Genomic DNA, 13,567 nt, shown 5'->3' on the forward strand with positions numbered 1-13,567 from the left:
GATTCATACTCTTAAGAGATGGCAGAGTAGAAAGGATGGATACGTAGCACTAAAATTAGATATGAGCAAGGCTTACGATTGGATTGAATGACCGTTCCTGGAGGCAATGATGATTAAATTGGGGTTCCACTATAAGTGGGTGTCCATCTTAATGAAATGTATTTCTTTTGTTTCTTACTCCATGGTGCTTAATGGTGATGTAACAGACAGATTTTATCCTGAACGAGGGTTACGACAAGGAGACCCATTGTCACCTGTTCTTGTTGTGTACTGAGGGCTTCTCAGCTCTTCTTACAAAGTTCCAGAGAGAGGGACTGGTAAGTGGGATAAGTGCAAGCAGGAATGGATCTAGATCACTCACTTCTTTTTTGCATATGACAGTCTGCTATTCTTAAAAGCAAACCAGATTGAATGTGGAACAGTGAGCCACTTGCTATAGAGATATGAACATGGTTCGGGTCAACAGGTGAATCTGGAGAAGTCGCTCTTTTTCCTCAGCAAAAATATTCGGGAGGAATGCAAAGATGGAGTAATACAGATGCTCGAGGTCCAAGAAACTTTAGACCCGGATAAATACCTTGGTCTGCCTACTATGATGGGCAGAAATAAAAGAAAAGAGTTTAGGAACATAATTGAGTTTGTGGAAAAATTGGACAATGGAGTAGCCGTATCTTATCATTGGGAGGTAAGGAAATATTCATTAAAGCAGTCTTCCAAATGATACCCGCATATGCCGTAAGTGTCTTTTTTCTGCCAAAGGTTGTATGCCAGGATTCAAACAGAATGATAAGTAATTTTTGATGGAATTCAAAGTAGGACAGTAAGGGCTTACATTGGCTAAAATAGGAAGGAATGTGCGTGAGTAAGAGGGCAGGGGGACTAGGCTTCAGGAACTTCAATATGTTTAATAAGGCCCTCCTAGCTTAACAATGTTGGAGGCTATTAAAGAACACAAACTCTCTTGTATATAGAGTACTGAGTAGAAAATATTTCTTGAACGGAAATCCCATGGAAGTCCCATTGTGCCGAAACCTATCGTTGACTTGGAGAAGCCTGTGGTCGGAACAAGAAGTGCTTCGTGCAGGATGATGCTGAAGGGTGGGAAACGGGGACAGCATACGGGTATGGAAGGACTACTGGCTACCGCACAATAGAATGCTCCACTTCGAGAGAACACACAAGTTGACATCAATGAATATGCAAAGATGGCAGAGCTCATGCGAACTCAACCACGGGAATGGGATACAAAGAAATTAATGACCCTGTTCACAGAGGAGATACAAGATGAAATTATGGGGTTGCCGCTTAGCCATCAAAGCCATGCGGACACTATTTACTGGAGCCTTGAATCAAATGGCATTTTCTCAGTGAGGAGTACATATCACTGGTTAGTCAATGAGCAAAGGAGAACAAGCGGGGATGACAGGGATATGGCTCAAATGAACCGAGATAGGAGCTTTTGGATTAAAATCCCAAACAAAATCAAGGTGTTTTGATGGAGATCAAATAAGGGCTTTCTGCCTGTGTATGCCCAGTTGAGGAAAAGAGGAATCGATATCAATGGGGTTTGTCCAAGGTGTGGACAGCACGAAGAGACCATCGTTCACGCTTTGTGGGATTGTGAAAGCATTAAGGATGTTTGGTCCTCACATGACGTGGCACCAGATGGATGGATCACACATCTGAGAAGGATTGGTTGACAGATGCAGTTGCACAACTAGACACAGACAATCTCGAACGAGGTTTGGTATTATGTTGGGCATTATGGGAGCACAGGAACTAAGTAGTTAAAGATGAGTGCCACGGAACACCAGCTCCAGTGGGACATTTTGCCAGGAGGTATTTACAGAAGTATAGACTAGCAAACCAAAAAGCAGGGTTGATGATAACCGTACCAACTATAAAGTGGAAGCCATCTCCATTGGGTCAGGCCAAGCTCAACTTTGATGGCGCGCTAAAAAAAGAAACAAACACAGGTGGTATTGGAGTTGTAGCTAGGGATGATAAGGGGGTGGTATTAGGGGCCACTGCTAACAAGGTGGACCGAGTTTATGATCCTATCATTTTTTAAGCTCTAGCAGCAGATAAGGCAGTGGAATTTGCGAGACGTTGGGATTGGAAAATGTCTGCCTTGAATGGGATGCTCGTCGAGTGATTAACGGATGCAAGGCGGGAGCGAAAGACTTGTCTTATACTGGGAAAATCCTTCTGATGTGAGAAGTGCAGGAAGAAGATTCAAGTCCTTCACAATCGGGCACGTAAAGAGAGAAGCAAATAGTGTGACTGATTATTTGGCTAAGCATGCACTTAACGTGGTTTCAGAGGAGAGATGGGTAGGGGTCTGTTCCTCCATCATTCACCGTCGATTGCATCTAACTATCATTATTGAATTAGTACTATCTTTCCTTCAAAAAAAAAAAAAGTACGCAATACCATCGAAATCAGTAAAAAATATAGGATCTAATTTATAAGCTTAAGTCCGACCTATGGAGAAAAAGAAATTATTTTATTTATTATTAATAAAATTTTTAAATTTTACAAGTGAAATTAACAAGATTATATATATATTTTTAAGATATATTTAAAAAATAAAAAAATTATATTTAATACACTATTAATAAATAAATATTATATATTATAAATGCATTAACATTACATGATACTATTTCATTAATTTATTTTAAATAATTAAATAATTAAAATTCAAGAATATTTATTTTTTTGGATTTTAATTTTTTTACTTGATGATGTAGCAATTTATGATTTCTTTATAAAACAATTTATGGTATATTAATATAAAAAATATTAAATATACTCATAATAAAACTTTTTAATTTTATAAATAAAATTAAAATGATGACATATATTTTTTAATATTTATTTAAAAAATTAAAAATATATATCATTATTTTAACCTCACTTATAAAATTAAAAAATTTAATATCTTTATATCAAATAATTCATGTATACTGGACATGAATATTTAAAAAAAAAAAAAACCGTGGAAGGGTAATAGTTTGCGGGAAATACAATGTTTGCGGCGCCACCTGTTTTTGCTCAACAGAACCAGGGATCAAAGTTCAAACGACGCCGCTTCAACTTTGACGTGGTCGATCTTAAGTCCTCTTGGGTTTCATTAATCCAAAATTCTCTCCAAAGACAACCTTCCTATACATTGGCATCGGCACCCGCGCCAAATCTGCACCTGTTTCTTCTGAAAAAGAGAAACAACATTTCCCATATAGTTTTTTTTTTTTTTCCTCTTGCTATTCACCGAATATAGAACGTCGAACATTCCCGTTTTCCTAGAGAGAGCAAGCGATGGAAAATGATACACAGATGAAGTTAGTTCCCGGCACTGCCGGTTACGTTCTCGAAGATGTTCCTCACTTAACTGATTACCTCCCTGATCTCCCTGTACTCTCTCTTCGCTTCTTTTCTTTTTATTTATTTTTTATTCATTTTTGTATTTGGAACTGATCCAATTTCGTTAGATCAAGAACGATGAGATGAACATTACTGAGATTTTTGTTTAGTGACAGTAATTTTATATTTCATTGCTCTTTCTGGTTTTGAGAACTTAGGCTCTCTGTTTTGGTTCGAGTTTTTTTTTTATTTTTTATTTTTCTAAAAAATATATTGTGAACGAAAACAAATTTTGATTTTTAAAAATACAAAATAAAAAATAAAAAATTATTAATTATATCTAATTATGAATATAATATATATTTATTAATTGATAACTTTCAAAAATATTTAAATATGGATCAACATCTTGACTTGCAAAAAGAAAAAGTAATGAACATTTTTTGCTTTCATAATTAAAAACAATTTTTTTTTTGTTTTTTTTAACCTATTTTTATTTTTATTGTCCAAAAATTGTTTTCATTTTTAAGTATCAAACATGTTTTGGCTACTGTTTTTCATTTTCTAAGAAAATTAAAATGAAAAATGCATTTGCTTTTTAAAACCAAACACTAGCTAAAGATTCTGAATTTTTTTTCAAGTTTCTGATTTCCTTCCTTTTATACCTTCGTATTCACTCTCTCTTTTTTTTTTTTTTTTTTTTTCCATATTTTGCATTTTGTTTTATGGGTGTTTATTTATGTGGCAGAGCTATCCCAATCCATTACAAGATAATCCAGCTTATTCAGTTGTCAAGTAAGTAAACTATAACCTGAAATTTTCATCGGGTAATTCATCGGTTTTAGATTGTGGTTTCTCTATCTCGGTCTTGTTTGAATATGGTGATTTATTTGCGTGACATTTTGATTCGCAGGCAATATTTTGTTAATGTGGATGATACCGTCACTCAGAAGGTGAATCCTTGTTTTATTGCTTGAATTTTGTATATTCATTTGAAGTTCAATGTGGTGATCTTTCCTTCTATAATATAAACAGAATTTTTTGTTTCAATTTCATACTCTGTTTTTTTTAAAGCATGCACTTCCTTGAAGCTGAAGTCTGAATATTGTCACGAGAGAATGCTTTAAAACCTGTAGAACGAAAAATTGTTTGTTTCATATGTTGCAATTACTACAGTTATTAGTTCTTACCTATATGTCTTAATCGGTATGGTTAAATAATATGCTAGTTTTATTGTAGATTGTTGTTCATAAGGACAGTCCAAGAGGGGTGCATTTTCGACGTGCAGGACCTCGCCAAAGGGTACAATTCTCATATTGCCCCTATGCTTTAGGGTTGAAGTTGCAAAATGATTAGCTATTGACAGTTTGCTGACTGGCACATGTTATGCTTCTCAGGTGTATTTTGAATCAGATGAAGTGCACGCATGCATTGTAACATGTGGTGGTCTATGCCCCGGGCTCAACACAGTGATCAGGGAAATTGTTTGTGGCCTATGTCACATGTATGGTGTCAGAAAAATTCTTGGAATAGATGTAAGTAATTTTGTTACAATGATTAGGCATTTTAATGCATAACAACTTGGTTTATAATCAGTATGCGGAATGTCATCATTTGGTAATCTCGCCAGCAACTTATTCTTGATACATCTTTAGGGAGGCTACAGGGGTTTTTATGCCAAGAACACTGTCACCTTAACACCTAATGTTGTAAATGATATCCATAAACGTGGTGGTACAATCCTTGGGACATCAAGAGGGGGTCATGATACCTCAAAGATTGTTGACAGCATTCAGGATCATGGAATCAATCAGGTGTGTTAAGGTGCAAGGGTAGAGGTTTTTGTGTGAGCCTCCTCTCAGTTTTATTTGACTATATACATCTAATATTTCACATAACTACTTTCTGTCAGTTCTAATTTCTCCTTTATTGGTTCAGGTTTATATAATCGGAGGTGATGGGACACATCGAGGAGCAGCTGTGATTTTTGAGGTATTAGCATTTGGTATTCTCCATAAATGTCAAATAAGAAAAATGTTTCATAGAGGTCAATCAATTTAAGCAAGGCTTTAGTCAAAGATGCATCCATAATGTATTGTCAGAAATCTTTTAATACCGTTCTTAGCATTTATCTGAATACTAAACAGTGCAACTAATCATTGTACTTATTTTTAGCTTAACTGATTTTGCTCTGGGCAGGAAATTAGACAACGTGGCCTCAAAGTAGCAGTTGCTGGAATTCCCAAGACCATTGACAATGACATTCCGGTACTTCTCATCTTCATATTTGTAGTTATCTACAAACTTTTTCCTTGTCACCACTTGAAAGTCATATTAATGTGTGATATGCATTGTGTGGGGTTGCTGGTTTTGGTACAGGTTATTGACAAATCATTTGGTTTTGATACTGCGGTTGAAGAGTCTCAACGTGCCATTAATGCGGCACATGTTGAGGCTGAAAGTATTGAGAATGGCATTGGACTTGTAAAGCTAATGGGACGCTATAGTGGTATGCTTAGTTGGTATAATCATAATACATGGGAATCCAGACAATTATATAGTCAATACTGCCAGCTGTCCCTAGTTCCATTTTGTTGAATTGATGTTTTTGATCCTTCCCTTATGTATCATATTGAACTGCTGATGCAGGTTTCATTGCAATGTATGCTACTCTTGCCAGCCGTGATGTTGATTGTTGCTTGATTCCAGAGTCACCATTCTATCTTGAAGGAAGTGGTGGACTTTATGAATATATTGAAAAACGACTCAAAGAAAATGGACATATGGTTATTGTGGTAGCTGAAGGTGCAGGACAGGATCTTCTTTCAGAGAGCTTGCAGTGCATGGACCAGCAAGATGCTTCAGGAAACAAGCTTCTTCAAGATGTTGGGCTGTGGATCTCTCACAGGATAAAGGTACTACCTTCAATTGACTAATCTCTGCTTTTGTTTGATACGTGGCTAATGATTGGATGTTTGTGTGATATCTAGACTAATATCTTGACTGTCTCTTGTCACTTTATGCAGGAACATTTTGCAAAGAAGAAGATTCCTATTAATCTTAAATATATAGGTTAATGTCTCATCACTTTATTTTTACTTTATTCCTACAGACTTCAACCTTTTAATAATGTGCAAAATATTTGATTTGCAGATCCTACATACATGATCCGGGCTATTCCTAGCATTGCTTCTGATAATGTCTACTGCACCCTACTTGCACATAGTGCAGTTCATGGAGCAATGGCAGGGTATTCGGGCTTCACTGTTGGTCCTGTCAATGGCAGACATGCTTACATTCCATATAAGGTATGTTGGTCTGCACCTTAATAACTTCTCTGTTAGTGAACATTGTTTAATGTTATAGATTGTTGTCCAAATGTCTATTAGAAATCATGAATCAGTGGTCACTCCACTTTATGTTTGTTATTCTGGCAATATTTGAGACAGGAACCAGCAAACAAAAGTTAAGTAAAAGAAAGGGAAAGAAACAACTGTGGTAGGTTGTATTGAAATAGCATATATATATATATATATATATAAATAGGTTTAGTCATGTGGTTTTTGTTGTTTGAATTTAGCCCAAAAACTGTGATTATTAGAGAAAAAGCTGTATTTCGTCTTCCAGTATGTTTCTAGCCCCTGCATTACTTCTCCTGACTGAATTTCTTTCAGCAAAATATATTTTTCTCATGGTTTTGCAGAAAGGCTTACAGTTGATATTTTTCTGTTGGAATTTTAATATGCAGCGTATCATTGAGAAACAAAACAAGGTTGTCATTACTGACAGGATGTGGGCGAGGCTGCTCTCTTCAACTAACCAGCCAAGCTTCTTGAACCCCAGAGATATTGCTGAAGCCAAGAAAGAGAAAAAACCTGCAACAGGCTTGTAGGATGGCGAAAATTGTAATGGCAGAAAGTCAATGACTGACGACAGTCCTTGTATGGTATGAAAGCTGCATCAGATAGTGTCATGTTCACTACCATCTTTCATAGACAGTCTATGTACCACCATTCATATTTAGCACTCTACCATCTCTAATCATTCGGTTAGCATGAATGTGGGTTTCAGCTGTTGAAATCGAGTACTTACTCTGCTGTTTTATGAATTGCTTATAGTTAGAAATTTTGGTGGTGGTGCTTTAACATTGAGAAACTATTAGTTGCTCACAAGGGTCTTTCAGTTGGAAATGTATGATCAACTAATCCATATTGCCATGGAAGTCGAAAGTACTGATCAGGTTGCATTGTCTCTCGTCTTCCTTTGTATGTTTTCTATGCTATGAGCAGAGGTGGATCCACCCTTTGAAGTATCAATGTTTATGGACACTAAAAAATCCAAAAATAAAAAAAATTTTGGAGGAAAAATTTTTTTGGAACATCTTCAAAATTTTTTTGTTAGGTCAACAAAATGGATATATGTATCAGCTGTACTTACATTTTATAAGTGTAGATTTAAAAAATAAAATAAAATAAAATAAAATAAAACGTAGATCCAACACTGGTTGTGAGAGAAAATAACAACGGGTATCATTGATCCAAGTGTTATGAAAATGTATTCAACCTATTTCTGGTATTTCTGAATCCGGTAATTGGGACCAAAAGAAACACAAGAAACAGGAAAACTGCTGATATCCCTGTCAGCTGTACTGCTGATATCCCTGTCAGCTGTACGTCCGCGCTCGTTTTCCAAACGCAAGACTACTGAGGAGCAACAAGATGGTTTCTGGTTTCTACTACCTAAACAAACACCTAATCGCCATATTCTTTATTGTGAACCTTGGGATCCAGAATCATATGCCATCTTGGAGACCAAGTCAAACCAAAATAGAACCCAGAGTGAGTTAACCAACCAAAGACAGATCTTAACCTTCATAGCCAAACCTGAAAAGATGGGCAAATCCTTTGCATTATCTTTTCAAATAAATGCAGTTGCGGATGTTACACATGCCAAGACAACAAATCATAGTAATTTAACATACAAATGAATTACAATGGATTTTAACGAACAAATTGTTGTTATTCCTACAAAGCTTGAAGACATAGCAAAGTAAGGATTCAGAGTCAAGAACCAGGACTTTCAATTTGAAACCATCTTTGCACAATCATCCTCACAAAAAGAATATCAAGGAACAGATGTATCTTAAGTTCTATAGATGCCAGATGGATCAGCATTCTGAACAATCCATGGAAACCATCTTTGCACAATCATCCTCACAAAAAGAATATCAAGGAACAGATGTATCTTAAGTTCTATAGATGCCAGATGGATCAGCATTCTGAACAATCCATGGATGCTCAAGAAGCTTATGGAGCGGTAGGCGCTGGGAAGAATCCTTGACAAGCATCTGTTAAGTAAAATTAAATAATGTTCAGGATATGGCGTGATAGAATGTTGTTGTTATATGTATATTGAAAGTTATAAAAGCAACAAAACATACCTGACTAATGAGGTCCTTAGCTGCAGATGAAACTATTGGTTTAGGAGGGAACTTCAGATCCACTTGCACAATCCTGTGAAAGGGGTAAAGTGGAAAACTTATGATACCAGGCATTAAAAAGACAAACAAACAGCAGTATGGCGCATCATTTGAAAACAGAACTTGAACCTTGCTAAAATGCAGTGTCATAACTCAAAATTGTATAGTATCAAAAGTTTTGATCATGTTTTCTTGGTAATGTGCTAATAGTTACCTTCTATAAGTGTCAGAGTGTTCCTTGGCCTCAAAAGGAGGGACCCCGTAAAGAAACTCATAGCACAAGACACCAAGGCTCCAGATATCTACACTAGCATCATGCTCTACACTTTCAACTGCAGAGAACATAAAAAATAAGGTGAAACTTACTTGTTATATAGATATACACTGTTTCCGACACATATAAAGTTACATCTTTTGGCACAAATGGATATAGTTTGAATCTAGAACAAGCTAAAACAGTAAGAAAATAACAACTGATGAGCACTACAGGCAATCCCCTGGTTCTAATGGTTTACTACATACCCATTTCAGGAGGGAGATAATCAAGTGTACCACACATAGTCCGCCTGCGATTAAATGTGTGCACTGACCACCCAAAATCTGCAATCTTAAGTTCACCCTGACAAGGAATCCCAATTGACAAGATAAGCACTATAAAACGTTCGTAGAATAAACCAAATAACAAGTACAGCCATAGATTAGGAATTACCAGTGCACCAATTAACAGGTTCTCAGGTTTGATGTCTCTATGTATTACGTGCTTTCCATGACAATAAATTAGTGCCCGAGCTAAAGATGCAACATACTGCAACAAACAACATAAGCATACAAACCAAACATCCAATTAGTTCTTTTTTCTTTTGTATTGCTACATGTTATATAAATTCTTTAATCCTGCTACAAACTATCACAAGAATCAATTGGGAAAATTAAAACTCACAGTAGCTGCACGTCTTTCGCTGAAGTATTTAGATTTTTGCAGTTCCTTGTAGAGTTCACCCTTGGCTGCATACTCCAGAATCAGATAAACACGTTTCTGTAGAAGTTGTATTCAGAAAAACACATGTTAACTCATTCAGCACATTTTCAATTAGCTACATAAATCAAAGCATAAAATATAGGCCTATACCTGATCATAGAAATAACCATAAAGCCTCAATATATGGGGATGGCGCAAGTGACTTTGTATTTCCACTTCACGGCGTAGCTGATGTTCAACTTGAGACTGTTGTAGTTGGCTTTTAAAAAGCACTTTGAGTGCCACGATATGATTGCTCTGTTTCAAAAGTACATCATAAGGATCAGCCTAGTACTATAATTGCAGATAATGATGTTATAAGAATATCTCATTTTCTTCAATTTTCCTCATAGTTCTTAGCGAACAAAATGAACAATAAAACAAGAATGAAAGAAACGGACCCTTTTCTCTCTAGCCAAATAAACGTGACCAAACTTTCCTCGTCCAAGCGGCTTCCCAATGTCAAAATGGCTAAGCGTCCATCTTTTCTTCTCAGCTGCTGAAGCATCTGAAGAAACCTGTCAAAATGGATATCAACAAAATCAAAATACGTAAAACAAAATCCCCGACACTGTCTCAACACAAAATACCCAAATTATTAATGTTCCAATTTTTCAAAATCCGCTAATCCTAGATATCAAAGAGTACGCAACCAGACACAAAATTGTCAAAATTCCCAAATCTGCCATTAGAACCCTAGAAATCAACCCTATTTGGGAATTGAAACTTTGTATATGGAGAAAACCCTTCTAAAAACTTTCTGCCCTCTATAAAAGAAAAATAAACTGAAAACTGGGCTTTGTTTGGTTCTTGAAGGATGAAAAAGAAAAAAAAATGCTACTGTTTTCCCAAGAAAAACAGTGAAAACAAAATGGAAAAAAATTTTACCTTCTCTTGTTGTTGGGGGTGGGTCTCAGCAATCGCCATGTTTTGAGAGAGTAGAAAAAAAAAAGAGACCAAAGGTTTTTGGGGTAGGAATAGGCTGATAAGTGTTATTATTTGATGGAGAACACGAAAGAAGGCAAAAAGAAAAGAGGGGTTATGGAGGGACATACAGAGGAACCCCACTGACAACGGTCGAATTAGTAGAGTTTGCCACGTGGAACGCTTTTCAAAATTTTCCTTTTTGAGATCTGGGGTGGGGAGCGTCTCTCTTCTGAGAGAAGAGGCTAGAGTAACACACTTTTCATGTAAGGCTACTTCAAAGTTCATGTCATGGATACGGGCTTCTGTTCTGTGTTTTAAGTCATGGGCTAAGTCAATTGGAGATCTGGATCTAGCCATATAGAATAGATGCTTATGCTTGGGCCCATGGCGATGATCTATTAGAAGTGGGAAAATGCAAGAGGCACTCACCCAATCCTCACCTTAAGCACTCGAGATATGATCTCATCTCATTATTTGAATATAAAATTAATCTCTAAAGTTTATACTTTTTATCATATTAGTAATTAAAAAAACTAAAACTATTATATTAGTATCTAAATTTTAATTTAGTAAATTATTTTACACTAAAGCTTAACTCTATTGGAAAAAAAGTTGACATGTCTTAAATAACGAATTAAAAATTGTCGGTTGTCATTAAAACCTCATGTCATGTAATTGAATTTTTACGTCAAATATTAATTTCAAATAAAAAAAATTAACCCTTTATTTTTTTACCCGACATAAAACAACAATTTTGAGAAGTTACTTTTCGTTGAAAAAGAAAAAAAAATTGTTGTTTTAAAAACCAAAAAATTACTTGAGAAAAATAAAAAGGGATTAGGTTTTGAAATTGAATCTTTGTAATCGTTCCAAACTATAAGATTAAGGTATGGTATTTAGAGTTTAAAATTACAGGTGTAGGGTAATCGATTTAGAAAGTGTGATTAGATTAAGGGTTTTGTATTTGAAAATTGAGATTAGGCTAATTGATTTAGGGTTTAGATTAGTGATAGTTTAGGTTTAAGGTTTGAAAGTGGGACATTAGAATCGGTTCACAAAGTGAGATATTGTTCTAGAAATTGAGACATTTGGCTTAAAATTTCAAAAAAGGTAGATTTTGGGTTTGTCCATATAATATAAAATGTATTTGGGTTCGGTTTGATATTAATTTTTTATGATCTTTGGTTGGTTGAATGTTGTATTTTAATACTGTTTGTATTGAGGTAGGTTCTATGATACTATTTTTTAGATTAAAAAATAGATTTCAATGTTTAGAGTCATTATCTTACTTTTGTTTTATTTCTTTGGGTTTAATGTTACTTTTATTTTTGTTTGCTTTTGAGACCTATTTACGGTATACTTGCTCGCACTAATACAACAATAATACTAATGAAGATAATAAAATATACTCATTTTATTATTTTTTTTCGAATAGGACAATTGCTTGGGTGCAATATACATTATTTATGCATTTGAATGGAAATTTTGTAAAAAATAGTAGTGTAGCCTATGTGAGCAAAGATGTGCTTGAATGATCTATTGATTCTAATTATTTATCTTATGAGATGTTAACTAATATGGTTGAAGAAGTTAGGTATGTTACTGTAAAATGCTTTTCATTTTTCAAACTTGGGCATGAGTTAGAGACTAATCTTAGGGTAGTTTGTGATAATACATCATTTATCATTGTGATAATACATCATTTATTATTATGATAAACCATATCACCAATGTAAGATAATTATAAATTTATGTGGAGTTTGAGATTTTCATACCTGAAATTATAAATTAAGTTCTAATGTGCCAAATGTGTCAGATGTTGGGATAGGTGATAGTAGTAATGTTGAAATGAATGAGAAAGTTGGTGTATCAAATGTAGATGGGTCACCTAGTAGTGTTGTAAATAATGTACTAATAGATTATGATCCAACAATTGGTGCAAGAAATGATGACAATATGTCTAAAGAGGATGAATTAAAAAATGACAAGGTTCAGAAAGGTGAAAGAAAATGATAGGGCCAATGAAGGTATCTTAAAAAATGATATGTTCAGTGAAGATGAATTAGATAATGATGATGATGAAGAGTTTGTGAAGGATAAATAGGTGTTTGAAAATGATGATGATGAGATAAGGGAAATAAGGCAAAAATATAATGAATTTAGACGAAAAAAAAGTTTTAGGGCTAATGATGTCTCAGTTGAGATAGATTTTAAAGATCTAGTAAATGAAGTAAAGAAAAGAAAAGGGCTACAAGAGAAAAAAATAAAAGCTAAAGTTACAGAAAAAAACAGATGAGGTTATTGTAGTGGAAATAAGATTGATTAGTTAAAATCATTCGACATTGATAGTTATGACAATAATATGGAAGGCAATATAGCATGCAAAAAAAAAGTAAGTTTTCTTTAATTATTTAGATCAAGTGCCTAGATTTGAACTTGATATGATATTTAGTAATAGTAAGTAGTTTAAAAAAGCTTTAGACAAGTATGTGATGGTAAAAAGATTTGATTTTAAATTGCTTAGAAATGAAAGATAGGGTCAGAGTTGCGTGTAAGGTAAAGGGTTACTCATTTTTAATATATACTGTAAAGAATAATAGTGATGGTTTGTTCAAGGTTAAAATATTGGTAAGTGAGCATGAATGTTCCATTTTTAAACTCAAAAGCTAATTATAAATTTGTAAGGCAACATTTTCTTAGTAAGTTGAGAATCATTCCAAAGTTAAGTTGCTTAAGGTGTAAAAGCTTGCTAAAGATGAACTAAAAGTTTATATCAA

General features: G+C 34.7%; 3 protein-coding genes across 3 annotated transcripts; 2 read left to right on the plus strand and 1 right to left on the minus strand.

The window, feature by feature from the left end:
• The first annotated feature begins 1,205 nt into the window (after positions 1-1,205).
• Positions 1,206-2,071, plus strand: LOC149515403 (uncharacterized). The gene is made up of 3 exons (XM_089742431.1): positions 1,206-1,487; positions 1,536-1,695; positions 1,788-2,071. The coding sequence occupies exons 1-3, from the start codon at positions 1,206-1,208 to the stop codon at positions 2,069-2,071; spliced, it is 726 nt and encodes a 241-aa protein (XP_089598557.1).
• Positions 2,072-3,155: 1,084 nt separating this feature from the next.
• On the plus strand, positions 3,156-7,678 carry LOC111302959 (ATP-dependent 6-phosphofructokinase 3-like). The gene is made up of 13 exons (XM_022898884.2): positions 3,156-3,417; positions 4,115-4,161; positions 4,280-4,319; positions 4,606-4,668; positions 4,764-4,901; positions 5,022-5,180; positions 5,305-5,358; positions 5,566-5,634; positions 5,746-5,875; positions 6,016-6,281; positions 6,393-6,438; positions 6,520-6,674; positions 7,115-7,678. The coding sequence occupies exons 1-13, from the start codon at positions 3,322-3,324 to the stop codon at positions 7,256-7,258; spliced, it is 1,407 nt and encodes a 468-aa protein (XP_022754619.1). The 5' UTR covers positions 3,156-3,321; the 3' UTR covers positions 7,259-7,678.
• Positions 7,679-8,350: 672 nt separating this feature from the next.
• On the minus strand, positions 8,351-10,909 carry LOC111302960 (serine/threonine-protein kinase Aurora-2-like). The gene is made up of 9 exons (XM_022898885.2): positions 10,752-10,909; positions 10,265-10,381; positions 9,975-10,121; positions 9,786-9,881; positions 9,555-9,650; positions 9,368-9,464; positions 9,060-9,177; positions 8,807-8,879; positions 8,351-8,713 (listed from the first exon to the last, which is right to left on the minus strand). Exons 1-9 carry the CDS (start codon positions 10,788-10,790, stop codon positions 8,612-8,614), a joined length of 885 nt encoding a protein of 294 aa, XP_022754620.2. The 5' UTR covers positions 10,791-10,909; the 3' UTR covers positions 8,351-8,611.
• Between the last annotated feature and the right edge of the window lie 2,658 nt (positions 10,910-13,567).

The sequence above is a fragment of the Durio zibethinus genome, chromosome 13, assembly GCF_047325235.1.
Source record: "Durio zibethinus cultivar Kanyao isolate XHJ-2024 chromosome 13, ASM4732523v1, whole genome shotgun sequence".
NCBI lineage: Eukaryota > Viridiplantae > Streptophyta > Magnoliopsida > Malvales > Malvaceae > Durio > Durio zibethinus.